Below are 25,925 nucleotides of genomic sequence, written 5' to 3' on the forward strand. Positions count from 1 at the left end.
ACCCTTTACATCTCAAAGGATAATCGTTTCAATCGCGTTCGACACTCCTCCACGATGCCGGAGTCGATCATATTCTCCGGGGCGAATAACCCCCAGAAGAGCGTGATGAAGCCAACGGCCACTTTCACTGGTGAGGTCTACCTAGACTTGGTCTCCATGGACTCAGCTGCCTCATTGGCAAATGTTACCTTCACACCTTGTGCGCGTACCTACTGGCACACCCACGAGGGTGGCCAAATGATCAAGGTATCGTCCGGGACAGGTTGGATCTGTGACAAGGGAGGAGAGGCTCGTCGGATCAAGGCCGGCGATGTTATCTGGGCTCCGCCGGGTACTACACATTGGCACGGTGCCGACGATGGTTCTATTATGACTCACTTCGTTGTTGGCATCGGCGAGACCAAGTGGCATGACGAGGTCACCAACGAGGAGTATCACAAGCGAGTGGAGAATTAACGTGTTGTAGTACTACATGGTAGCATCCTCGTACATAGGCGCACCTATCAATCTCCACAAAGAGTGCCTGCATTTGCAAGGCTTTACTTGATGGCCTAAGTACATCAGCAATTCTGTTTAGTATATGCCATAGACCCCTTATCAAATATCTGTTGTCAAAAAGGCGAGTCAGGCGACTCAGAAACCTAGATCGTGACAGTAGTTGTGTCTTATAGTTGCGAACACCGGTCTTGTGAAGCGGGCATAGAACCTCAATAAATCCTCAGTTTGTTAGGTGACGGAAGGATGCGTAAAGGGAGTTGGCGACGAGGAACAAGAGGGTAATTTCAATGTGGGCAGATCGGCGAGGTCATCTTCAGGCCTAAGAAGGCCTTTTAGGATAATCAGTTGAGAATCATGGATTGGATATCAGCTGCTAGGTCTAAATTCTCCGAGTAATGCCTAAGAACCCTTAGTTCTACCCGTATTCAGTTCTGCTCCGTATGCATTATTCTCTAGGTGACTTTGCCAGTCTCTGTTCGGGTTGCCGTTTACGCCTAACATACTTTGGATAACATTATTTTCTCTGCTAATATGAGCCAAGCTAGGCGATGAGCTGTGTGAAGGCTTAAATGGCCATGCGTGCATTAAATGGTCTACCGATGCACAAAGTACAATTGCTGAACAGGGGCTGGGATATCTTGGTGGCAACAGCACGATATTCAGTCAACTAGTTTTCAGGATTAAGGCAATGTAGTAAGACAGTGATAGCGCAGCACCAGTCCAATAGTCTTAAAACACTGGTTGCCAATAATCGTCTCGGTCTCCACCATACCTTCCTGTCCGTTTAATGTCCTTACTATTAGTTGTTAGCTTCTGATTCAAAGGCCCTCCCACCATTCTACTTCGAAGACACCTACAAACTGTACCATTCGCAAGGGTGGTCCTTTAGCTGCAGAATCCAGATTCTCTGCAAGAAGCCACTAATTTGATGTTAGCTCATATCTCATAGTCCGTGGGTATGGAACTCACTGGCCAGACTGCCACAACCGTTCTCAACGGCTCCAGGGGCGGTGCAGGAGGAGGCACTATAGACTGCAATACATTGAGCACAGTTCATGCGTGCCTCAAGCTTTTCGGCAGGGCTTGGGGCTGCAAAAGCTCCAGTGAAAAGCAGGGTCAAGGCGAAGGCGGCGAACTTCATGTTGGAGAAGATATGTAGAAGAGACTGAAAGCTGATATGGATAAAGTAGATCTGTTGGCTTCTTGAGTTTCCAATGCTGGGGATGCTACTCGACTTTAAATAGCTATTTCTGTTCTCGATCATTTACCGAAAGACTTGCCGTATGTCGCACTGTTTTTGCTTCTCCTGCTTTGAGTCGCACTTTACAGTTTCGCCGGCAGTAATTGAAGTGCCATGCGCTGAAGGAGAATCGCGCACATTGCGAATAAGTCGGTACTCTTTATCCCGAGTTTCATTGAACCCTGTTCATGGTGTACAGAAGTTGGTTGCTGGTTGAAGGTGATTGGACGTGTCGTATCTAACCTAGGCAGCTGTATAGCCTGTATAGTAGCTCGGTATATCTCTTTCCTCTCATCATATTTTAGCCCCCAAGCTACTGTGCCAAGCTAAATCTTAGCTCTTACCCCCGGTCTGCATGACCAGCCCTGCGAACATGTAGAAAGTCTTCCTCATCCACCGGAGCTTCAGCACTGTGCTATGAGATATACGATCGAGCTGCAGTAGCTCCTAGTACATGGTATATGTCACCAGCAAAAGAAATATTTTGGGGTTCTTTACTTGGCAACTTGACCTAGGCCACGACTCAAGAGACATCTTTCGCAATGTTCGGTGTAGACGATTAGTTTTGGCCCCAGCTTAGTGCGCAGACTCCACACGGCGTTTCAACCCCGAATCTCTGCCGTATTAGAAAGGGTCCTTGCCGATCATAGGATAGTTCTACTCTCGATTCTTTCTTTCTGCCGCATGCAGTCGGAAATTCCGACTCCGAATCATGGCCAGTAGCAGAGGGATTGAACCCTACGGTATTTTCTTGTCCACAAATGAAACAGGAGCTGTCTTAATGGGGCTATCTAGGATACAGGGCAAGAATATGACTAGTCGAATTTGAGAGCACCTGCTGCTAAACCCCGAATCAGGGTGAGATTGTCTCCAGCTAATATACTTGACTGAATCATTCGCAAGCTACTGTTGATGAGATGACTACGGACTTCATAACCGTAAGCTATCCTCTTAATTGTCACCTAGTAAGACCTTACCCTAGAAACTATACAATGACAAGGCTAGGCGACGAGCCGCTGAAAAGCTAACTCTATACCCAATGTTCTATGGTTGTTGTCGGCTGTTCATGCATTATTTCTACGGCCGTAGAGAGCACTAACCTGTCGCACGTCGAGCGCAGCAGACTTGCCTGGACATACGAAAGCCGACAAGTGCTGCGTCACTGGCGATTGTCTTGAAGCTCTGAAGGTTGAGCAGGTTGCATTGAGGGTGCACAATTTCCAGGAACTGTCGTATATCCGGATGTAGCAGGATTTAATTCATTTCTACTGCCCATCCTTGGCAGGGGTCTTCTGGCATTCCTTTGTTCCCCACACCATCCATGACAGAGTCTGTCTCATATGGCTTGTCATCTCCCTGCCAGGGCGGAGTTAAATTTAGTTTTGACGGACTTGGAAGCTACTATTGTTCTACTCTATGTATTTTTGGCCTGATAGTCCTCTTTTCTACTACACTATCTAGGGTGCTGTGGATCCGCTGCTGTGTATGGTCACCTAACGAGCTGGGGATGCTGGATGGCCATAAAGCCCACTTAAGAGCTAGGCACAATGAGTACCTTGACAAAAGGCAAGGAAAGGGACAACAACATGGCCTACTTGGCGTGAGAAAGGAGGGGAAACAAGGCATAGTGCCTGTACAGTTGATGTCACATCTGGGCCCACAGGACCTGTCGAGTCAGGCATTGGCCGGATACTTTATCCACAAGTGACAATGGCATGCTACTCTGGTCAACCAGACTTAAGAATAATTAACAATACGTGTGTAGAAGCCAAAAAATATTCTTCCATGGACGCAGAGTCTGGACTGAGGAATCAATAGACTGTCAAATCCTAGAAATTGCCGTTTTCGGCGAGGCGGATATATCGACGGTTGCGGAGATACCAATGAGCTTGCCCTGGAAATTATTTCCCTACTCAACTGGACCTGACTCAAGCCGTTCGCAAGCAACTGTCGTGGACTACAGGTAGCCTTGGCACTGAGTTCAAGGAAAATACTCTATAATCATGCATTTGTTGTGTACGGACAATAAACAAGGAAATTGTATTGCTGCTATATGTGCTATCAACTGAGTATCAAGCGGATCACGATTCTGTTTCATAGAGGGTACCACAGAATGACGACAAATGAGACTACCTGTCCCTATGTCCTTAGGTTACCGTTACACCCAAAGTAAGAGATGCGTAGGGAGTATAGCGATCCTAAAGGCGTATGATTATCAAACCCGTTGCGACGCTTGCACTATAAAGAGTCCATTGATGTCACGCCATCTCACACAGATTGCTAACCTTCTTTCTTTCACCAAGGGACTGCCTTGGATTAAAACAATGGTAACCTTCTTGATCCTTGCTGCGACCCTTTCGAGCGACGGCGTCTTTGCCTCACCAGTCCCGACCGAAGCACCGGTTAAGCAAACAGGCTACCCAGTTATCGTGGGCCAAAATGGCTATACTAGCGCTCCGTATCACGGTCCGTACACGGGTACGCCTACCACCACTGGCGCCGTGAAAGCGCCAGCGACGCTCGCTGCGTCAATCGAGCCCAAGCCGCCAAACCCTACCGCGACGTACTACAATAGCCAGGGTGTGCCACTCAACCCGATGCCAGCCCCATATACCCCTGCTGGAGGGTTGGGCACAAATGGCACTGAGCCTCGCTACATGGTAGAGAGTGACTTTGACTTCGAGTCCATTGCCCTCGGGGTCTATCAGGAGTACATTGAACTTGATCTCTTCCACGATGGCCTTGCTCGGTTTACCGATGAGGAGTTCCAGGAGGCTGGCCTGGGCCCCGAGGCCCGATCGCTTATCGAGTTCATGGCAGACCAGGAGACCGGACACGCGACCTTGCTGAGCAACATGCTGGGAGAAGCCGCACCCAAGCAATGTGTGTACAACTATCCGTACAAGACTGTTCGCGAGTGGGTCGACTTCATGCAACGTGTCACACGTTACGGTGAATCTGGTGTCTGGGGTTTCATTTCCCATCTCGACTCGCGAGAGGTTGCCAACCTCCTGTCTCTCTCAATCTCCACCGAGGCTCGTCAACAATTGATCTTCCGACAGATGTCGGGCCTCGCCCCAATGAATGTTTGGTTCGAGAATGGATGGCCCCAATCCTGGGCATGGACAATGCTGGCCCCCTATATCAGCTACTGCCCCGAGGGTACCACTCGTCTCGCGTGGCAAAACTTCCCAACTCTCCAAATCTTGAACAACCCGAACATCAACCGCGTTTCCCCGAATGACACACCAAATGATGGTAGCGAGACAGTGGGCAAGCGTATCACCGACCCATCAGTCTCAGATATTAGCAAGGACGAGAACTGCCTGAATCAGGACCCAGTCGGTAAGAACTGTGCACCCGCGATTGCCCACAACCGCTCGGAGCCTCTATCATACCCTGGTAAGCAGGTCTTCTTTGAATGGGAAGCGCCAGGCAAGAGTGTTGGACCGAACAACTCCTACATCACGACTACAGCTGCTGGTGAACCCAAGTTCGTGGGCTGGAGTTCCCAATTGAACTTGACCTACTCACCATTGACCGTGACGGGTGAAAACACTGGCTACACGTACCAACCGGAGGGTTTCGTGTATGATGATGATGGTATCATCAACGGCACCATGGCCATCATGCTAACCGATCTTGACCTCTTCATCACTCCGTTCAACCTGTCCATGCTCAATCCTCACATTGTCGCCCTCGGCTTGTACATGGCTGGTTAAGCGAAACCATGGAATTCAGTCCAACATCGTGGAAGGTGATGTGGCTCTGCCAGCCTCTTTGACGTAAAATGATTTGATCGGTAGCAATGTCGATGGCTTTTTTTTTTTTTTTTTTCACAATCGCTGGAGAAATGTTTCTGATAGATTATGCTATTTATAGAACGTGAAATTCGATGATAAACGTGTTTATTGAGACTGCTTTTTCATTCTGACATTCCTCTTCCGTAGAGTATGTAGGTTAGACATGAGCAAATGGCTCGTTAGAAGGAGCGATGAAACTTGGTATATAAAAGTAGTGCACCATGACTACCTTGGTAACAATTGGATAGCATTGTGGAAGGTTTTATGCTTCCATAACATGAGAATGAGCATTCGTGTATCGTATTTGCGCGACACTTGTTACTTCGCGAGTTAATTTCTGTCTAGGGACTTGGATACTCGCATGCCGCTGAGCAAAGCACTTTGGTAAATGGCGAAATAGCAGTTAATCCACACCCCAAGTTGTGTATTTCAACTGGAACTTCTGAGGGGACTGTTTTTCTACACATGTTGGTCCAGATGCAATGCTCTTTGCGGCTGAGCAGAGGCAAACATAGACGGAACTCAGTAGCGTAAAGACTTTGCCTTCCATACAATAACCAGGTAGTCCTCGACTCGAATGAATCAGGTCTAGCTGAGATCAAAATCCGCCAGACAGTTGAAGAATGAGGCATTGTAGCAGGTTGGATCGATGAACCCCGGAGCCAGTTCCGGTATCATCAAACCTTGTCCTTCCGCAACGGTTACAGCGGGAGGTGCATTATGGCTGGTACGCTCCACATTGTTCGAATCTTGAGATGTCGGGATCGACTTCAGGGGTTCAGCATTCCATTTCTCGATCGAATCAGAAAGAATGTCAGCTGCCGTGGATCGGACACAGTCATAGGCACATTCCGCGGAGCCCCAGGTTCGCTTTGTACTTTTCAGGCATCCGAGAATGAGGGTAACGCGATTGCAATGGTGATCAAAACACTCTTCAGAGTGATTTATGGAAGTTGCGAGCTGGATCATACCACATAGAGCCAACGCCGGGATGACGAAAGGCGTGTGCTTTTGGATGTTGGGACAAATGGAAATGGAGTCGGAGACACGCCGAGAGGCCTCAGTCGCCTTGATACTATGCACTAAGCGCGGAAAGGTAGACGAGAGGTGACAGGGTGCAGACGGCCAAAAGCAGTCGTCGTGCTGTGTGAGGAGCGGCCGAAGATCACTGCGCGGTAGATGCAGCAACATGGTGGCATACGCAATGATCAGATGGGCTTGGAAGATCATCTCATCCACATTACCGTAGGAATCCACAATATCTAGTTTGCGGGAGGGTAGGTGGTTGACCCAGCTGACGAGAGCATTTTCAATGGCCTGGAGATGGTCGCGATGATAATCCCGCAGGCGATTCAAGACTAGAACGCGACACAGGATCGTTGCTGCCTCGATGCGGTAGCTGAAGGATGAAAAGGCCATTTCTTGGGCCGCAAACACCCTGCGTTTGAAATCCAGCATCTTGCGCGGCGACGGGATCTCTCCACATCCTGTGTATGCGGATTCATCGCAAGGCAAGCCGACCTCCGGAGCGACTGTAGTACATCGAAAGGTGATCGTTTTAAGCGGAACGGCCATGAATATATCCGTGATGTATAGCTCCCACCACGTTCTTCTCATGCTCTCGGCTTCAACAGATCTCTCGGGGTGGGCCGATGATGCGAAATCACCCCGATGCATATCCAGCTCAAAGGCGATCTCCGCACTTTGTGAGAACGCTTCCTGGGCCTTTTGTCGCTCGCCGCGGGCATACAGAGCAATGGAGTAGATCAACCAAGCCTGGACCAGGCACGGCGAGCGGTCCAGATTGGATTCCAGCGCAGCATCTACCTTGTCCTTCAGCAGCTGGCGGGGCCCGGATGGCAAGTAATGAGACCCGACGAATTCCACGACCAGTTGAAGATAGGGAGGGTAGTCGCGATCCTTGTATAACGTGCTGGGGACTAATATCGGATGTGCAACATGAAAGTGTTCGTAATACAATCGAGCACAACGGTCATCTTCGTCCCATGACCTCTCTGGTGGTTCTAAGCGATCTGAACTGGTGTCATTCGGCGATAGGATTGCCGGCCATGGGACACCTACAAGGCCGGGACGGCTACTCCGTTGTAACGAGATATTGCTACTATCAGGCGTGTTCATCGGACCTGGCGCACTAGTTACTTGCAGAGGCAGTCCCGTCGCATGGTGAGGCGTTTGTAAGTTATTCCCGGTTCCATTCCCGGGGGAGTAATGGCTGGCACTGATACTAAACGTATCATCCAGTTTTGAAGCCGAGGGCCGATGTTGTTGTGGATGATGATACACAATGTCATGCCGTGGCTTTCGGCGTCCTCCTCGGCGAGAAGGGAGATATTGACAGACAAAGCCACCTTGGGTACAACGGGAACAGGATGGCTGATTGGCATCACATTTGAGATGCTGTTTGCGGCATTCTGTGCAAGCAAGGGCGGCGAGGCCAGTTTGCCGGGTGGATCGTCTCGGGGTCATGTTGATCATGATAACGATGATATTAATTAATTAATTAATTGTCGATCACCATCTTCTTTCACGGATGACAATCTATGCGACGTTAACCCGTCATCATGCCATCCGGACGGTTAGGGTTGTAGTTGAAGATGTGACCTTTTTGAAGGGACGAGCCAACCATCGATTTTCTTTCTTTTTTCCCGTTGATTTTCCGTTGCGCTTTTGGTCTGTATGGTCTCCCTGAGTATTACGCAAAGGGGATTAGTGGCGAGAGAAGGATACCCTACAATCGCCTCCAGAGAGACGGAAAACACCAGAAACACAGGTGAAACTTGGAATAGATGGAACTATAATGTTATCCCTATAGAGAATCATGGGTATTAGCGTCTTGCCACGGCTCCCGTCGGTGATCCGCGCCGTTGGAGCGGAACCTGTGACAATCGGCGATTGCGATCTGTTCTTATCCTACCGTTGAGGGAGCTACTCCAGATACCAGAACTATCGCTATGAACCCCAACCCTCTCGAATTGTTCTATTGTAGAAGATCGGGCTCTCTGATAGGATGCCTAGTCCACCGCCATTCGCTCAGTAGACTTATTTGCATCATCAGTACCACTATAAAGAGCCAAGACGCGTGGATCCACCTTCAATCGGCGACTCGACTTGCCCCGTGGAAAGCTGTCAATCGGCGATTGCGCTATCAGGGGGCGTTTAATGGTGATAATAGGATCGCCGGATATGGCGGTCAATTAATCAATAAATATACTGGGCGTGCTCGAACACTCCTTGAAGTTTCTCCAAGTGCTACAATCACTCACTAGGATCCAAGAAGAAATCATGTTGGCTTCCGCTATACAATTGCCTCTCCCTTTGCCGCACGGCCCGTCGCGATGCGATCACCGTTTCTTACCTCCCATGTATGATTTACAAGATCTCGTCCATGATATCAAGTCCTACCTCGGCGATTCCTCGGGGATCGATTCATCAGACATAGACCATGAGCACTTGATAGCGCTGGCGCAGAAATATGTCTCCAATCCGAATGATTGGTTGCGGTTCTTCTACAACGATCCGAGTAAGAACTATACCCGCAATGCCATCGAAAACATCAACCGCAAGGCAAACATTGTATGTTCACCGTTCTCCTAACATTACGAGAGTCTTGAAGACCGTGACTGACTCGTCTCAGCTGCTGCTGGTATGGAATCCAGGCAAAGGCTCTCCCATCCACGATCATGCCAATGCCCATTGCATCATGAAAGTCTTGGCTGGCGAATTGACCGAAACGGTCTACCATCCTCCCAACAGTGAGGGCGACGAGACAAGCCCGCTTCAGCTCAAACACCAAAAGCGATACCAGACGGACCAAGTGACATATATCTCGGATGATATTGGTTTACATCGCGTTCATAACCCAAGTTCTAATCAAGTTGCAGTTTCTCTTCACAGTATGCATCAATCAAACTCTCCCAACTCGTTCTGATACTGACCACTCTTAGTCTATACCCCTCCTAATGCCGCCGATTATGGCTATCACATCTTCGATGGGGCCACGGGAAAGGCCAGCTTTGTATCGCAAGCACACGCTCATTCGAATGCTGAGAAGCCTGCTGGTCAGGCCTGACACACGAACGTCCTGGATTAGTTGCCGTCAACCAATGACCAAGCCGAAGGGTCAGGTACCCTTTTCATTGTCAATTTTCTGTCGGAATCCTCCATAGCTCATATATCCCTAGCGTTGCTCTGTTTCTGTTTCTTCTTTTTCTTTCGGTTACCTGTGTTTATCATCGCACAATGTGCTCAGAAGCCATATATCCCACATTATAGTGTTAATTAATGCCACATCAATCCTATCATTGATTACTGAACAAATTACTATTAACGCTAAGCTCTTCTCTGGTTAGAAGCAACCCCCCTCCCCTAACAAAAAAAAATAAAAAGAAATGAAAAGAAAAAAGACAGGCATCTCTCAACAGGTTCCTACCGGCCGAATAACACCACAGATAATGAGGAAAATAATTCTGATACGAGATGTTTGATCTGGACCAAAGCTCTAGAGGATATTTGCCCTTCTGCCTATTTATTGAGATGTTCATGTTATTTTCGGAATTGACTGAGTTTGTTCTATTAAGTTTAGACTAGAAGTAAAAGGCCATGGTGAACTGGTGTCTACAGTGGAGTATATAGTAAACCTTGCAAATTACAGGTGCGTACGATGGGTTGACCCAAGCAGCTGGAGCGTAACCGACGACCCGGGGGGGGGGGAAGATGTATCTCAGTCACCAAGGTTATTGAGCAAGCATCAAAAAGACCTGCAGTTGGAATGTCATGATACATATAACTGGCATGGCATTATCGGAGGAATACCAATAAGCATTCCGGTAATTAGCTCCGATTCTACAATGGCAACATTTCGGGCGAAGACAGTATGTTGTGGACTATACCCGCGATACTGCAATCTCCGGTGAATGTATACATCTTTTATCTTTAAGACTTTAATTTGATATCCAATAAACTGATATAATGGCGACACAGAGTGAGTATTAAACAAAAACCAAGCCAAACGATACTGCATGCTAGGGAAGTATTCTCCCACGTACTTTGCATCAAGGTCTTCAACAATGATGTTGGGAAAACAAGACGAGTAGCCACAGCATGACAACACAGTGCTTAGTATCACTGAGTAATATAATGCCCTGAATGGAGATTCTGCGTGAACTATGTTCCTGATCCTATCTCTTAGTAGGGCTTTTCGATGTTTCCCGTGGAGTGATGTGCAAATGATGTCATGCCTATAAGCATTTCTTGCCTCAGCCTGGAAGATTTCTCACATTATAAACCCATCCTAATTGACTTGTTGATGAAAAGTGACTGGGTAAATTTATCATAATGCACCACTTGACTGTCGACCTTCGCAACACCGAAGCCCCAACCCGCGATGCGCCGGGAGATGTGCCTGCTAGCCTTCCGCCTGCAAAGGATAGCAAGCAGCATCCACGCCAGGGAGGTGACGAAAATGCGTCAGTGTACTTTATAGGGACAGCTACAACCATCATGTAGGCTAAAATTCGATTTGGATTGGTCCTTAAGCTGATAACAGGCAGAGAATGGGAAGGGTTGCGGGTTATGACCGATGTGGGCTCTCTATCAAGACCATAGGGCTAAACATACATGAATGATGCTGACCAACTAAAGCCAAACTTTCTTCATGCAGGAGACCATGTCCATCTCGGTCCGGGCGTGTCGAGTGCACGCAGAACCAATCCTGCTGTAGACTTGCACGAACTACCACGGGTTGACGTGGTTCTCCTTTCTCATTATCATGGGTACGCCAGTCTCTGTGAACTGGATCTCGCTAGTTCTTCCCAAGTGTGAAATATACTGACTTACATCGCGAAGCGATCACTTTGATCAAAAAGTCGAAGCCTCACTTCGTCGCAACCTGCCGATCATCACAACTCCACATGCGAAATCGACATTGACGTCCAAGGGCGAAGACTCATTCACGGAGGTGTATGATCTTGAGCCCTTCCAGGAGGCTACCATAGATATCACAGGAAATACATCAAAGAAACAAGCCCGCATGAGAGTGACGGGAATGCCCGGGAAGCATGTTCCAACGGGGGTCATTGAGAAGTTGAACGATCTAGTCTCTGCTGTATACCTCCCCATCGCCTCCAACCTTTTGCCACAGCACACAGAAGATCAAGATCCGTGAGTACATTTGCCAGGGGCTAATGGAGCAATATAGATTCCCCCAACGAATGGCTGGATGGTTGAGCTAGGCTACAGTGACGGCTCCTCAACTACGGATCTCACGGTCGGATATCGCATTTACATCTCCGGCGATACACTACTGATAGATGACTTGAAAGAGATTCCCAGGCGCTACGGTGATCAGAAAATTGACTTGATGTTGGCGCATCTTGGTGGAACCACTGTGCCCTCACCGGCATTGGGCCCATTGGCGATGATGGTGACGATGGATGCGAAACAGGGAGTTCAGCTGATGCAACTGATACGACCCGATGTAGCCATTCCAATCCATTATGACGATTATGACGTGTTCGCCAGTTCATTAGAGGACTTCAAAAGACAAGTCGAGAAGGCTGGGTTGGGCAGTGGGGTGGTCTATCTAGATCGCGGAGAAGAGTATCGGTTTCGCGTGAGAGCTTGATCTTTCGTGACTTTCTTGCAGTTCCGTAGAATGAGCTCATGTGTCTGGATCTACTGCTAATTGGCGAGTCCGTTTACGTACTTCGTGGAATTGTTGGTAAACTGGCTCGGATCGAAGAACGAGTCCCATATGAAATTAATTCCAACTCTATAAAGCTATGTAGTCATCGAGTCTCGTCCAAGGTGGTTCTATAATCTATATTCAAATCCATTATTCATCAGTAATTTTCAAAACTTGACCTTCCATCCCCAGCCACCCGCAACCCCCCTGGCGACCGCGAACGCAACGGCCGAGGCCAGATATAAAACCCCGCCGAAGATGATCAGCCCCCAATACTCGCCTCCATTGCTTTCCTGGATTGCACCCGCAAGGGGAATGCCAATCAATGTGCCCACACTGACGAGCGTGAAAGTGGTCCCATTCCGCTTTCCATAATCCTCGGTGCGGCAGACCTGCGAGATACACACAGGCGTCAAGCTGATCGCTGCCCCACTCCAGAATCCGAAGAGCACGGCATATGCAATGATGGCACCTTCATTAGTACCCGCTTTATACCAGAGCGCAAGCGTGCAGATCGCGCAGATAACTGCTGTCATAGTCATCACGTTGAATCGCCCCATTCGGTCGGCCAGGATTCCTGGGAACGCTCGTCCCGGAATAGCCCCTGCATTTAGGAACACGGATAGCTTGTATGCCATAGACTGTTCCAAGCCGGCGTACAACCCATAAGAAACAATGTACGTGTATGGGATAAAGACAGCAAACTCGACTAGCCAGACGGCCAGTGTGGTCAAGGCATATTTCGGCTCCAAGAGCGCTTTCAGGTCAATCGCCATACCGGCCTGCTGGTTGGGTGGTAATCGCGTTTTTAGTAGTAAGCAAGCCAGAACACACAAAACGAAGCAGATAATTCCGATAATTCGCATTGCCCAGGCAAAGCCGAGTGTCGGGCCAATGTAGAGAATGATTAAAGGGAAGAAGACACCGCCGAGACCGCCAGCCGTGCAAGCAATACCGGTTGCAAGGCCGCGACGTACGTCGAACCAGTGGCCGACGGCAGAGATGGCCGGGGTGAACAGGCAGCAAGAAGAGATCCCACCAAGAACACTGAAGGACAAGAATATTTGATAGTATTCTGGTGGAAGGTTAGCGAGACTTCTCTGGCGCTTGGCAGGACCTGACACGTACCAGTACTTGCACTGAAGAAAAAGACGGATAGAACTATGCCAATGGATCCTGGTAGCACCACTGGTAGCACTCCTCGACTATCAAAGATAGGCCCTGTATATAACTCCCATTTAGCACTCTACACAATGCCGTCCGAATATATATGCACTGTTCATACCAACTTGAGCACCTCCGAAATAGAGGAAAAAGCTAAAAGCACCAAAGATCCATCCCAAACTTGACGAAGAATACTGTGCCAGTTGATGATCCGCTGTCCAAGCATGGAGGACTCCGATGGTATTCAACAGACCCATAGATGGCACCATGGCACACCAGGAACCCAGTACAACGAGCCATGCGCGGAGACCGCCTTCGGGATATTTTGCATCTTGATAGTGTTCACAAGGATCTGGCCTCGTCTTTTCAACGACATTTGAAATCGCACTACGGAGTGTTTTCAAGCACTTGCGCCCCGTTACATTCTCAGTGGCATGTTCATTACTGACATGCTGGCCGGCATTTAACTCGGTGGCAGCCATTAATCACCTGGCAGGATGCAACAAACGGAACTTGGCAGCCCAATACGAAGCGAAAGGCGAGGTGAAATAACCGGGTCAGAGCCCGGACTGCAGACACGGAGCCAATTGTGGATTTAAAGGCCTTTAGTCAAGAACAGAGCAGATGTAAGACACTTGGCAGCCCCAAAATAATCAATCTCATAGTGGGGACAGAATTTGACAGAGAAGGGTTCGTCAGGCACACGTGATACCGAATGGGCTCCACCTTCCTTGATCTTTGTGGTCCGGAAATTTGGAGATAGGTGTAGAACAGTCCATAATCCATTATGCGTGGGTAGCTTTATGTACTATGTTGTCGCCATGCGTCCACGGAGTGATGCCATGCACCTGTTGAGCAGAAATGCATCTAAAATCTTCTCTCAAAAAGAAGTCTCAGATCAAGTACATTATATATGTATATATCTCTATCATTGGAGAAAGACAAAGGTATTATGTATATAAATGCTACAGGGGAGTGATAGGCCGTGGCATTAGTGATGCAGTAAACTTAGCATAATAACATGTTCGAACTATTCATAGTGAGATAGAATGTCGATATGTTGCAAAGCTACCATGTTTCTTGTCTCCTTGACCACTTCAGATCCTCAGGCTGAGAGGCAGGTGACGCTAACCACATCCAGACAACAAGTACTGGAGTCACTCGTTCCATCATTTCTGCGCTAATCTATCTTCGGACTAGGCCACCGGAGCATCTCCGGCGGACTATCACACGTGACCAATACAGGCGGAGAGCTCTGGCAGAATCCGCCTCATTGTATCCGTAGTACGAAGTACTACTAGTTTCATGCAGATTTACTTCGACCAATACTTCTGCATAACGAAAACCCTTTCTATTTAGAGCGCATCATGGATATAGATGCTGTAATGGATTTGCCCCAGACCCGGTCAAGGTCGCAAAGTCATGATGGGCCAGTTCGGAGTGAAACGGCCAACACTATCACCCCTAGACGACCTGGGACTCGTCGACGGGCAGCCTGCCAGACATGTAGGAAACGAAAGGTCCGCTGTAACAACGCTAGACCAGCATGTGGCTTTTGCCAACACAATGGTATGAACTGCGTCTACATCGAGCGTGGAGAACCAACAAAGGAGTATGTATTTTAGATCTCACCCCCTTCCATTTAATCTAAACCGACTCTGACGGCATTGCTAATGAGAACAGGGACCGGGATCTGGGAGAGGTGATCGAACGACTGGATAATCTGGCCTATGCAGTCGAGAACATTCACTCGTATCTCTCCTCTACGGGTCAGTTGTTTTCAATCATATGTTCCTACCCATACATGGTGTACTGACCGGAGCTTAGGAACCCCGATGTCCAGTGGGCGGTCCGCCGCGCCGCAGCAAACGGGAGGACAGTTGGACATTCCAGTGGATGACACAGAGCCATACAAGGACTATCTACAAATTCCTTCCAGTCGCGGTAGCGCGGACACGGTTCTCACATGGCCGATTTTCCGCGGACGATTTCGCGAAAATGCTTTAATCACGACCTTATTCCAGTCGTCAAACGGGGCAGAGAACTCTGCCATCGAGACATGGGTTGTGCCCGACGGGTTCCAACCAACGGATGAGGAACGTATCCCAGCCCTGGTAGACCAATTTATTCAGAATGTGCACACGAAGAATCCGATATTGGACCTGGAAGCCCTGATTCGTTGGGGGCGACATGCTGCGGAGTTTGGACTCCGATGGGATGCCCAGTCTTGTCTTGTCCTGCTAGCATGTGCACTTGGGTGCGTCTCCCAGGCCTTCACGCTTTCTATGAAAACAGGCCAAGAGGAAAGAACAATACACGCCTCTGATGAAAAATCTTCGTTCGCGTCGGGGTTGAAAGAAGGTGAAACATTCTTCGTGATGGCTTGCCGAAGGATTGGCCTTCTGCGATACTCCGTGCTTGGGGCTCAATGCCACTTCTTCGCAGGAGGTTTGTAACAAACTGATTTCTTTGTTTTGATAGATGCTGACCGTTGTCTAGTTTACCTGATGTATACGTTTCGTCCGCTGGCGGCTTGGAATCATTTCTACCAAGCCTCAACCTTTTACCGACTACGGTTAAGAATGATTGATGGTTTGAACATTGACGACGATCTTTCGGCGGACGAAGCGGCACAGCGCGGGACTTCGGTGTCGCGACACATGGAACAGAGCTTATATTGGTCTTGTTTCAAATCCGAGGTCGAGATTCGAGTCGAGCTCCCATTGCCACAGTCGGCAATTGCCGAGTACGAATACCCAGCGCTGTTCCCAACCCCGCCGAACCTCTCAGAGGACTACCCGGAAGGTGGATCACACGGAGCCGGATGGTCAACGTCTTGGAATTCGTCCAGGCCAACAAGCAGTTACCAGAGTAATCGAGCCCAGACATCATTTGGTGTGCGAAATCACATAATGCAGCTCTTCGATGAAGAACAAAGCTGGTACTACTACCTGACTGAAGTAGCGCTCAGGCGGATTGGAAACCGTGTGCTCAATGCCTTCTACCGAAAGGGACAGTCTATGTGGTCGGACATCAGGCCATTCATCCCTCTGGCACTAGAGTTTGAAACACAGATCGATGCATGGTCCGCTAACCTTCCTCCAGGGTTGCGGCACTACAAGGACAATGAAAGCAGTGGTCAAACTAGAAATCGCTTCTCTGAGATGCAGGACTCGATATCGCTCGAACTCAGTTGGGCAATCGCCAACCGATTGTTGGAGATTCGCTTGTGGCTTTATCAGCCCTTTTTGTATTTCGTCATCCATCATCCAGTTAACCCAGGACAGGAGGCTCGAGGAACTCGAAGCTCATCATTTACTGGCGAGGAGTTAGCAACTATCGCTATCCTAGTCCAATCCGGGATGCACTGTGCCCTGAAGATATTAGAAGCAAGATGTCTGCGCCACCGCCATCATGGGATTTGGTTCGACCTTCGCGCCCTGGTGACAAGCTCCCTAATCGTGATTGCTGCCATAAAAAGCGGCAACCTTGATGTGCCGGGGATCGACAGTCCTATGGAATTAAAGAGCCATTTCGAAGGCACACTACAAGCGCTTAGTTACTGGGAAGATGAGGCTCCAGATATCAAGAAGGCTCGCTGTATCTTGGCCGGGTTGCTTACGGAGATGGGATAATCATCATCACGGTGAGCGTGCAGCCAATTGCGCTATCTTCATGCATATTTTGAATGCCTGATAACTTTTGGAATTTCCGAGCTTATCATATGGAGTATATACATTATTTGCATGAGCTCATCAATGGCCGATCATGGCTAGTATCCGTTCTATCGGCAGGCCTCTCAAAGAGAAAAATGTTCGGTTGTAGCTTTATCCTAGTCCTCAATCGCCTTGGCCTTCTCTGTGTCTGAGAGACCACGGGCTCGGGTTGCTTGCGTCAGTTCGGGGTTATTTTCCACCAGAGTCTGGAAGTTTCGCTCAGCATCCCACACCCAAAGGCTGTCGGCTGCGAACAGCAGATCTATTTGTTCCAACGTGCGCTGGTTTGACTCGGGGTATAAAGCCCACACCATCGGGATCGTAATAACATTGGCGATCCCGAAAATATATAGGGTCTTCTCGCCGATAGAATCAAACATAATGGGGCAGAGGAGGGTCTAGAAAGGTTGCAAATTAGTGCCTGAACAGGCGTCAATTACCGGTCAGCACATACCAGCCAGCCATTTCCAATACTCCATCCCACTACACCCCATGCATTTCCTTTGGCACGAACCGAGAGTGGGAAGATTTCTGCAGGATACAGCCACGGAACAGCTGCAACAATGTGATTAGTATCTTGAGATGCTCGCCATACAAAAGTGCGAATGAGCGTGTTCACTTACTGAGCCATGTCGCTCCGAATACAGAAGTAAAAATAAAGACCATAGAGGCGGCAGCAGCACCATAGGATGAAGCCTTGCTGGTATCTCCTGCAGCGCTTGCCTGCTTACAGAGATATGAGAAGCCTCCAGCAAGGAACATTGCAATACCCTGTCCGACGGAGCCCCAGTACAAGGTCCAGCGACGGCCAATCCGGTCCAAGGTGAAGACACAGACTAAAGTTGAGAACTGCGAGTGACATGAGCAATGGCTATCGACAACGTTTCCCCAAATAGTTCTTACCATGTAGAAGACATTGTTCAGACCGCTCACCCACTGGCTTTTCTCAGTGTCAAAGCCAGCCATTCGGAAGATGACAGGGGCATCTGCTCCCAGTTAGTCTTTTCTCATCATTGCTCCACTTTGCAGGCATCCTGATCCTAGCAATGCTAGCATCAAATAGTGTCACTTACAAACTGTTACTCCAGCAATCCCCACCCATTCCTGCATGATTTGCAACCATACAACCAGCTGCACCCGGCGACCGATGTGAAGGTTGCCCGAACCCCTCCCAGTGATCATGGAGAAGTATGAGGTGCTGTACTTCTGAGCCTTTTCAAGTTCAGCCACGTTGCAGATATCCCGGAATTCAGCCTCCGCCTTGTCCCCATCCTCAGGGCCTGTTCCACGCAATCGACCGAGAATGTAGCGTGCTTCCTCCTCGCGACCGACCTTGACTAGCCATCTCGGAGACTCGGGGAAGAACCAGACGAGGCCTAGCAATAAGAATAAGAGAATGATTTGGAATGCAATGGGAAACCGCCAACGTATGGCTGAACGTCCTTCATCGATGAAGGAAAGGCCACTGAGGTATGGTATTAGCACGAAATCGGTCCGATATGCTGTAAGGGCCCTGTAGTTATATGACTTACAATTCTAACCAATACGCAACCACGACACCGAAGATGTTCAATGTGAATTCGATTGCGATGAATTGACCCCGAGATGTGTGCTCGGCCGTCTCTGTTGCCCACACAGGAACAATTGCGTTCAAAACGCCAGTGCCAATGCCATTGATCAACCGAGCTAATTATCGTGGTGTTTCATCAGTTCTGTCAAGCAAGTAAAATATGTCCAATATTACCATAGGCGCGGGAAGGACATACCGCAGATGATCCACTGATGATTCATGGCCGAGCACTGTAGTGCAGCACCAACAATGGCCCATACCGACCCAACTGCAATACTCTTCAACCGTCCTATTCTTTCGCCAATCCAGCCCCCGAAAAGAGCACCGACCAGGGTACCTAAGTAGTAGACGGAGACAATGCCACCTTGGAGCAGACTGTCGGTGACGACGGGGACATTCGCGTCACCGTTTATATTGGCTCCATAGCCTATTCCCATGAGTTCGAGATAATTGCTGGAGTTGTTCACTCCCCCCATCATCCCTTGGTCATAGCCAAAGAAGAATATAGCCAAGGCAGCCACGCAGTTGATGGCGACCAGCAGTTTCCGCTTCTCCAACTTGTGGACTACATTCCACCTATGGATTTGGTTCGCCATGATGGTTAGGCAGATGGGCTACTAAGATATATATCCCAGTGAGAAAAAAAAGAAAAAGAAAAAGAAAAACTAGGATGGTAGGAAGGTCTGCAAACTGCAGAGAGATAAGATATGATCCATTGTATTTTCGGGGGATAATGAAACTTTTATACATTCTTGACGGCTGTACCCCAGATCAAGTTTGTTGAACCCCAGCGTGGGGAATCCGGGGAGACACGCCTTCACGCAGTTTACAGTCACGATTCCTTGATAAATACTGACGGACTTCACGCCGTTTTCTCCGTTAATTCACAGGTGGTTCTCCACTTGGACCTAACCAGCTAATTCTAGCCCGTTCTAGTTTACGAAGTTCCAGTCTTCGAGGGCACGTGCCGGTAGAAACGCCGTTCTCGCCCGCGCACACGCCCTAATGTCGGCTCCACACCAGAACACTGTTAGGACAATGTCATTGGGGATAAACTCGTCACGATTTCCCCATTCAGCCTTTATCGTGAAGGGTGACAGAAGAGATTAACTTCGACGGATGTCATAGACCCACTAGGAAGTCGAATATCAACCCAAAGTGGGTATGTAATGCCATTGTCCGTAGCAGAAGACCACCTGGGGTTAGCAGGGGAGACATAGCGGACTGTCGTGAGCTATGGCGAAAATGATATTCTCATCGCCTCAACGCTCTCATGAGTGTTTTCAATGATGAATTTCATGCCATACCTATTTGAGGTGTGTGTTTCCGTGTGTCGTCCGTTGTTATGCTCACTATCTCATCAACGAAAACCCCAATCTTTCCTTTAATACTGTGATTTGATCCACCTGTACCATCAGAAGGGGAGTATTTCCGACTCCCAGGGATCGCGCTTACTGTCATTTTGCGTTGAGCTACCACCCTGAGATCGACGATACCACAACCGGATTCCGGACCCGTCAGACAAGGCACCCGCACGCATTGCACATATACGCGCACGCTCAGGAACCAGTTCGCCCGGTGTAAGACCCTCCGATTCAATAGCAATCATCCGACTCACAACAAAAGCAGTTCCAGAGCTTGTCCAGGCCCCCTCTTGAAGTTGCCATCTCTGCAATAGCCGCACCGCTTCTCTCCGAATATGCCAATCGCGGCACCGGAACGCACAAAGGTAAAGGGGCGGGATCATACCCATTCCGACGGAGAATGTTGGTATGGGGGTCTGGCTGAAGTCGGAAGAGAGGACAGAATTGGCGAGCTGGACCACACGCTGGAAGTTTGGTGTGAAGGAGTCAAACCTGCTTTCTCCCTCATCCTGCCTACTATCTGTCGAGACTCGGATGCAGATGATCTCGGTCCATAAGTCGAGGGCCGCGAGTGTATGACGGTCTCTTGATGACAATACAGCTTTCTGGAGAGTGAGCGATGCTGTTAATTCTGTTTTCCAAAGCTGGAGCTTCTGCAAAATCGCGTCTTGGTGCTCATCGAGGATCTCCCGAGCAAGGGCCATCTTACTGTTCTCAGGATCGTTCTCGCAGACGAGCCACGCAAGACCAATTAAGAGGTTACATGCGTCCCTGAGGGAATATACAGGCTTGCGCCAAACCGGGTTGCCGAGAGCCATAGAATGAACGATGGAGTGCTCATGTTGCAAGGTGGCTGCCTCAGGCTCCCGGAGACTCGCCCAGTGCAGCTCTAAATGGTAGAACACATCCGTTAACGCTGGCCTATACTCCACCAATCCCTTTTTAGTATTGCTTAAATATGTCTCCTGGAGGAGACGGGTGCCATGCCGTAGGTGACAACTGGCTGCGTCGGTGTCTCCTTGGAGGAATGCAAATGAGACGAAAAGAACGCAAGTAATCAACGTAATAAGCACATGGGAATTCTGCCGGCAGCCGACACTCTGTAGCCTCTGCTGCAAAGAAGTAATAGCCTTGTTACATTGCCGAAGAGGGAACAAGTGAGGATCAATCTGATTTCCCGGATTCTGCGGAGACTGTGTGGTGCTGAAACTTCGATGGAGGGCACTAATGGCAATGGTCGCATGGCGAACAGCCGGCTCCTCCTCACTGACCTGATGAACCATTCGATGCCAAAATTCGAGCGGAAAGTAGCCGGAGCATTGTGCAGCCGTGCTGGTGCGAAAGAAACCCAGATACCAACGTTCGGACAGCGACAAATCGGTCTGGCTCGGATCGACTAACAGGCGGGAAATCCAGGCACCGCATTCCTTCGCCACAGTGAGTTCATTCTGCTGAACTTCGATCTCTATCTTGCAAGGGACGTCAACGGTGGCTTTGGTGGTTTTCCAGGCTCGAGTCCTTCGATCGATGGTCTCCTGATAGCCGCCGCACTCGCGCCCTGCGTTGGCACAGGTGCGACAATGCGGGCGAGCCTCGTCACATTTCTTACGCCGGGCCCTATCAAACTGGGAATTAGTACATACAAAATTGCCTATCCAATGCTCCCAGGTCAGGGGCAGCCGGGGCGATAACCTAAGTGGATTATCGCGCGTCGTTGGGCAACCTTACTTGCAGGTCACACAGCCAGTGCGTACCTTGGGACGGCTCACTCGCGACCGTCGCTCCATCGGTGGTGTGTGCAGAGGGTCCATTTTTAAATCTTCTTGGGCCTCTTCCAGATCTCGCATGTACAGGTGCATTGCGTAACTGACGGGTTGGAGTAGTGAAACACGAGGGTGCGTGCGGCGGTTCTGCCGAGAGGAGTGGAGACTGCCATCGAACTATCGTCGAAGATCGGCGTTTTTACTCAACTTCATTGGTCCAGAGGCTCGGACGAGGAAATCTTCGGTCGGTTCTCGGTTGGTCGGCGTATATGCAGCCCATCCTTTTGAGTTGCGAAGCCAATTGAGTACGTATGCTCAACAGGTAGCAGGGTGGGACCGAGTTGAGCTGGTCACAAAGTGACTATCGCAGTAACTATTTGGATTGATCGCGAATCGCTCAAATTCAGTACATGAATCATCGTCCTTCTATATCCTTTCTTCCTATCCGCAATAAACCAGCTTCAGCGTAAGAAGCTTCGAATTGACACTCCTGCCGGCCACCCTTCACGAAAGGACAATCGCTACCAGCTAGTGTACTATTTGTACTATTGGAGACTGGCGGTTGCTGTTTGTTTGGGGTACATATATAATCAGCTAAACAAATCCAAAAATCTCTTCTGGAGTTCCACGGGCAGAAGAAGCACGCACAAATGAAAATGAGATAGCATCGTCTTTGAAGCATTGTCTTATGTCCAGGATATCAGTGACTGCGCTGCGGGGAATAGTGACATTGCACGCCTGTCCAATCTTCTTAATACACTATGGATCAGTAACCGGTCTGCCGGGGGGGGGGGGGGGGTGGATCTGCTGTGACGTAAGGATCTCGAGGTTTTGGTATGTCCAGGTCTGAAGTTATTATCACTCGACTACGATGGAGACACCAACCACCACCATACTACTACCTTAATATACCAATAAATGAGAACCACTGAGAGAGAGAGAGAGAGGTAGCTATCTACCAATTATATCTGAAATAGGGTACAAAAACGTTGAGAAGGGCAGGATCAGGAAAAGCTGCCAGGTAGGGTCCTGTGACCGGGTCTGTTCGTATATCGCTTCCTTCTAGAAATTTTGCTAGCTACACAATATACGGAGTTTTGCGTACCAAAATATTCTATGTACAAAGACTTGAACCCCTTGCCACAGTGGTTCCGACAGCTCCACCTACGATCTTTAGGCACTCTACCTCAGGAATTATTATTGGCCAGGCCACGATGATCCCTGATGATCATTAGTTTGGTGGTGCGGCTGAACTTCAGCCTTGGTGGCATTGGGCCAAAGCTATCGTGAACTTTCCCCATACTTATCTATAAAGGCGGAGTGATCTGCAGGAGTTCAGCGATTGAGTTCACGTATCCCGTATGCGAGCTTTAGTGGAAAAGCCTTATTTAATTCTGGTATACAAGTCGGAAAAGAACTCCGTGCCAGAAACGTCACATTGTAAACCAATTCAATGTAGAATAGGAGGATCTGTGAAATTAACGCTAAAAATGACCACTATTATATTATTTTACGGCCGCATCTGATTTGCACCCGTAACTCTCAGTCTAACATCATGTCACATGCTTTTACTGCACGCGCTGAGTGTAGATTGGAGAATATCAACATAGAAATATCCGGCATACATCAATAATAACGCCCAATATAAAGAATGAATGAAAGCCTGGATTCCTGAATAGCACCTTTGGTGAAATACATGTATGGTGTGCTACCTGAGAGAATTTTTCACTCGGCATCAACAACAGAACCCTAAGCCATGTTATTACACCGTGCATCGTTTCATCCATACTACACAGTTCGGAGTATGTGAATGATACATAGTATCAAGCCCATGGCTTGGGCTTTTAGATATTTTGTATGACTTTCAAGTAAGAAATTGAACATGCATGCTTATATACGTAACCGCTCAATAAGCCAGGCCTTCAAAGCAAGACCCTGTTCGGTTTCATGCTTGTCGGCAAACAACGGCCAAATAAGAGGTGCAACGTGACACTCATTCTGACCAACAATCAAAGTTGTTTCAGGTTTCACTTTCTGCAAGTCATTAGTGCTGCGAATAAGTTGCATCAAAATCAGGTCTCATATGACATACGCTGAATTTCTTGAACCACGCCTTAATAGAATCCAGGAGCATCTCATCTCCTCCTGCAAGAACCAAAGTGTGCTCCACTTGGGCGTCTTGCCACCAGGTTTCAGGTGCCTCGAGTGCTTCAACATAATAGTTCGTGGATCTCCCATGCAAATATCCCTGTTTCAACCGTTCTAGCACTTTCCGGTCGTCAATGTCTTTATGCTCATTAAGCTTCATGGTAGGCCAATCCTGGCGGAAGGAAAGCCAAGGTGACAGAAGAACCACGGCTTTGAGCGGAGCACTGATTGCTAGTGGCGGCGCATCTTCAGATGGATGGGACAGGTGGGACAGAAGTGCAAGACACAAATTTGCTCCCGCGGAATCGCCAGCAAGGATAATCTCCGAGGGGGATCGTCCAAGTTCTTCAATGACATACCGTAGAGCTTCGACTGCCTCGCGAAATTGTGTTGGATATGTAGCATGTGGTGCCAAGGTATAGGTCACATTGAACCAGCCGGTACTGATACTCTCATCGGCAAGTGCGCTTGCCACGCCAGGCCAAAAATCGAGATACGGTGCAGTTGCATCCATGGCAAATCCTCCACCTGTGTGATTGTCTTAGCATCATCTTTTTGGGGGTTCAAGTATAGTGCCTACCGTGGAAGTTGATCACAACGTACTTTGCAGTTGGTGAACCAAGCCAGAACCCTTTTAAGCCGCGCTCGTTAGAAACGAAGTTAGGCTTGACGCCGATCTTTTCACAATACTCTATGTATAGCTGGTCATAGGACTTGAAAATATACCTATTCCACCCTTGTCAGCGTTCACACGGCTCTTCAAGATAGTAGTTTGTACGAACTGGAGCTGTAGCGGACTGAATCGACTAGTAAGCTGTAGATGTTGGTAAGCATTCGATTCATGTAAAGTCATGCTTGCGATAGGAAAAGCTACTTTTTTGACTGTGGCTTGGATGACGTGGTGAGGATAGCTATCTGCCCCGGATGGACCACGAAAAGGACCGAATATAGCAGCAGATACGACTGTTGCCCCTTTATGACAATATTCAAATGAATGTCAAGAACACGAGAAACATCGATGGGGATTACTTACCAACAGAGACCCAGCCTAGCCAGGCATCGATCGTTTCCCAAACTCCCAACTTATGTTTCATGATTGGCCGTTTGTAATCAATGCTTGCAGAATTTACGATGGTTATTGCAAACCCCATATTCTTTAAATACTAGCTACGATCTCCACATTGACCACACATGGTGCACGGCTTGATTAGTATTCAGCCCTACTACCGAGGTATAATGCTAGCTTCGCTGCGCTCAGCTGCGCGATAATTAATCATTTAGTTGTGCAAAAGTAAGGTTCATATAAATCTCGAGGCACATTTTATCTATATGGGGTTGATACATTCTACCAACGACACGCAGATTATGTTCGTGGGCGGGGAGTGGGGGTTGGGAAATCTTTTGATAGGGTTTTAGATTACGACCTATTCTCTGTATTCCAACCGCAGCTCAGGTTTTGTGAAGCTCTGATATTGAATAATGTTTCTTTGGCCCATAATAGTGCTAGCTACACAAAAATTGCAAAAAAGTTACACTCAACTCTTCAACATCCGAAACCTGATCTCCAATGTCCTGTCGTGACCTTTCCGTAAAGAGATACAATCCAAGGGTGTCTATAGCTTCATCCTAACTAGCCTCCCCTGTCCCTCATTCGTAAACAACAGTACCCCATTCACGTAGCCGATCACCCAAAGCGCTGGATACTGCCAGTGGAACCACATGGGATGGTCAGAAACCCCGAACCATCCAAAGTGTCTGTCCAGGTTGTAGCAGAGGTAATTACATGTACTGAGAACCAACAACGTCCAGATTCCTGTGAAATGACCAGCCTTCTTTCAGTAGTAGTAGTGGCCGACAATGAAGGACTCTATGAGACCGCCCATGGTTCCACCCATCCCTAGGGGGCAGAACACAAGCATCCACATAACCTTATAGAAGAGGTCGCGGGTGCCGGTC

General features: G+C 48.7%; 11 protein-coding genes across 11 annotated transcripts; 5 read left to right on the plus strand and 6 right to left on the minus strand.

Moving 5' to 3' along the window:
• Positions 1–54: 54 nt before the first annotated feature.
• On the plus strand, positions 55–456 carry BDV38DRAFT_281130 (cupin domain-containing protein; the record flags this gene model as incomplete). The annotated part of the gene is made up of 1 exon (XM_032059473.1): positions 55–456. The coding sequence occupies one exon, from the start codon at positions 55–57 to the stop codon at positions 454–456; it is 402 nt and encodes a 133-aa protein (XP_031915425.1).
• An 860-nt stretch (positions 457–1,316) lies between these two features.
• BDV38DRAFT_281131 (uncharacterized protein) lies at positions 1,317–1,639 on the minus strand (the record flags this gene model as incomplete). The annotated part of the gene is made up of 2 exons (XM_032059474.1): positions 1,317–1,405; positions 1,468–1,639. The coding sequence occupies 2 exons, from the start codon at positions 1,637–1,639 to the stop codon at positions 1,317–1,319; spliced, it is 261 nt and encodes an 86-aa protein (XP_031915426.1).
• Positions 1,640–3,723: 2,084 nt separating this feature from the next.
• Positions 3,724–5,581, plus strand: BDV38DRAFT_242547 (ferritin-like domain-containing protein). The gene has a single exon (XM_032054105.1). The coding sequence runs from the start codon at positions 3,862–3,864 to the stop codon at positions 5,458–5,460; it is 1,599 nt and encodes a 532-aa protein (XP_031915427.1). The 5' UTR covers positions 3,724–3,861; the 3' UTR covers positions 5,461–5,581.
• BDV38DRAFT_242548 (fungal specific transcription factor domain-containing protein) lies at positions 5,558–7,872 on the minus strand. Its single transcript, XM_032054106.1, has one exon. It carries the CDS (start codon positions 7,678–7,680, stop codon positions 6,130–6,132), a length of 1,551 nt encoding a protein of 516 aa, XP_031915428.1. The 5' UTR covers positions 7,681–7,872; the 3' UTR covers positions 5,558–6,129.
• A 926-nt stretch (positions 7,873–8,798) lies between these two features.
• Positions 8,799–9,875, plus strand: BDV38DRAFT_242550 (putative cysteine dioxygenase). Its single transcript, XM_032054107.1, has 3 exons — positions 8,799–9,135; positions 9,197–9,455; positions 9,507–9,875. The coding sequence occupies exons 1-3, from the start codon at positions 8,845–8,847 to the stop codon at positions 9,629–9,631; spliced, it is 675 nt and encodes a 224-aa protein (XP_031915429.1). The 5' UTR covers positions 8,799–8,844; the 3' UTR covers positions 9,632–9,875.
• A 1,021-nt stretch (positions 9,876–10,896) lies between these two features.
• On the plus strand, positions 10,897–12,220 carry BDV38DRAFT_291425 (MBL fold metallo-hydrolase; the record flags this gene model as incomplete). The annotated part of the gene is made up of 5 exons (XM_032061737.1): positions 10,897–11,063; positions 11,112–11,142; positions 11,203–11,333; positions 11,407–11,665; positions 11,759–12,220. 5 exons carry the CDS (start codon positions 10,897–10,899, stop codon positions 12,182–12,184), a joined length of 1,014 nt encoding a protein of 337 aa, XP_031915430.1. The 3' UTR covers positions 12,185–12,220.
• Positions 12,221–12,411: 191 nt separating this feature from the next.
• BDV38DRAFT_291428 (MCT family MFS transporter) lies at positions 12,412–13,991 on the minus strand (the record flags this gene model as incomplete). Its single annotated transcript, XM_032061738.1, has 3 exons — positions 13,530–13,991; positions 13,373–13,465; positions 12,412–13,319 (listed from the first exon to the last, which is right to left on the minus strand). The coding sequence occupies exons 1-3, from the start codon at positions 13,888–13,890 to the stop codon at positions 12,412–12,414; spliced, it is 1,362 nt and encodes a 453-aa protein (XP_031915431.1). The 5' UTR covers positions 13,891–13,991.
• Positions 13,992–14,775: 784 nt separating this feature from the next.
• BDV38DRAFT_269886 (Zn(II)2Cys6 transcription factor) lies at positions 14,776–17,043 on the plus strand (the record flags this gene model as incomplete). The annotated part of the gene is made up of 4 exons (XM_032057046.1): positions 14,776–15,020; positions 15,092–15,177; positions 15,236–15,856; positions 15,908–17,043. The coding sequence occupies 4 exons, from the start codon at positions 14,776–14,778 to the stop codon at positions 17,041–17,043; spliced, it is 2,088 nt and encodes a 695-aa protein (XP_031915432.1).
• On the minus strand, positions 16,980–19,290 carry BDV38DRAFT_291438 (general substrate transporter; the record flags this gene model as incomplete). Its single annotated transcript, XM_032061739.1, has 7 exons — positions 16,980–17,522; positions 17,579–17,679; positions 17,748–17,973; positions 18,028–18,110; positions 18,198–18,589; positions 18,657–18,810; positions 18,891–19,290. The coding sequence occupies 7 exons, from the start codon at positions 19,288–19,290 to the stop codon at positions 17,241–17,243; spliced, it is 1,638 nt and encodes a 545-aa protein (XP_031915433.1). The 3' UTR covers positions 16,980–17,240.
• Positions 19,291–19,699: 409 nt separating this feature from the next.
• BDV38DRAFT_51217 (Zn(II)2Cys6 transcription factor) lies at positions 19,700–21,920 on the minus strand (the record flags this gene model as incomplete). Its single annotated transcript, XM_032063456.1, has 2 exons — positions 19,700–21,675; positions 21,787–21,920. 2 exons carry the CDS (start codon positions 21,915–21,917, stop codon positions 20,109–20,111), a joined length of 1,698 nt encoding a protein of 565 aa, XP_031915434.1. The 3' UTR covers positions 19,700–20,108.
• A 1,791-nt stretch (positions 21,921–23,711) lies between these two features.
• BDV38DRAFT_269889 (putative epsilon-lactone hydrolase) lies at positions 23,712–25,063 on the minus strand (the record flags this gene model as incomplete). Its single annotated transcript, XM_032057047.1, has 5 exons — positions 23,712–23,855; positions 23,914–24,497; positions 24,550–24,660; positions 24,777–24,941; positions 25,003–25,063. The coding sequence occupies 5 exons, from the start codon at positions 25,061–25,063 to the stop codon at positions 23,712–23,714; spliced, it is 1,065 nt and encodes a 354-aa protein (XP_031915435.1).
• Between the last annotated feature and the right edge of the window lie 862 nt (positions 25,064–25,925).

Source organism: Aspergillus pseudotamarii (assembly GCF_009193445.1).
Source record: "Aspergillus pseudotamarii strain CBS 117625 unplaced genomic scaffold BDV38scaffold_16, whole genome shotgun sequence".
NCBI lineage: Eukaryota > Fungi > Ascomycota > Eurotiomycetes > Eurotiales > Aspergillaceae > Aspergillus > Aspergillus pseudotamarii.

Bases quoted from the DNA above. Each gene is read 5' to 3' on its own strand.
- BDV38DRAFT_242547 (XM_032054105.1), top strand. From the start codon at position 3,862: ATGAGACTACCTGTCCCTATGTCCTTAGGTTACCGTTACACCCAAAGT.
- BDV38DRAFT_242550 (XM_032054107.1), top strand. From the start codon at position 8,845: ATGTTGGCTTCCGCTATACAATTGCCTCTCCCTTTGCCGCACGGCCCG. The intron at 9,136-9,196 runs GTATGTTCACCG...GACTCGTCTCAG, and splicing joins TCAACCGCAAGGCAAACATT to CTGCTGCTGGTATGGAATCC. The intron at 9,456-9,506 runs GTATGCATCAAT...GACCACTCTTAG, and splicing joins AGTTGCAGTTTCTCTTCACA to TCTATACCCCTCCTAATGCC.
- BDV38DRAFT_242548 (XM_032054106.1), bottom strand. From the start codon at position 7,680: ATGAACACGCCTGATAGTAGCAATATCTCGTTACAACGGAGTAGCCGT.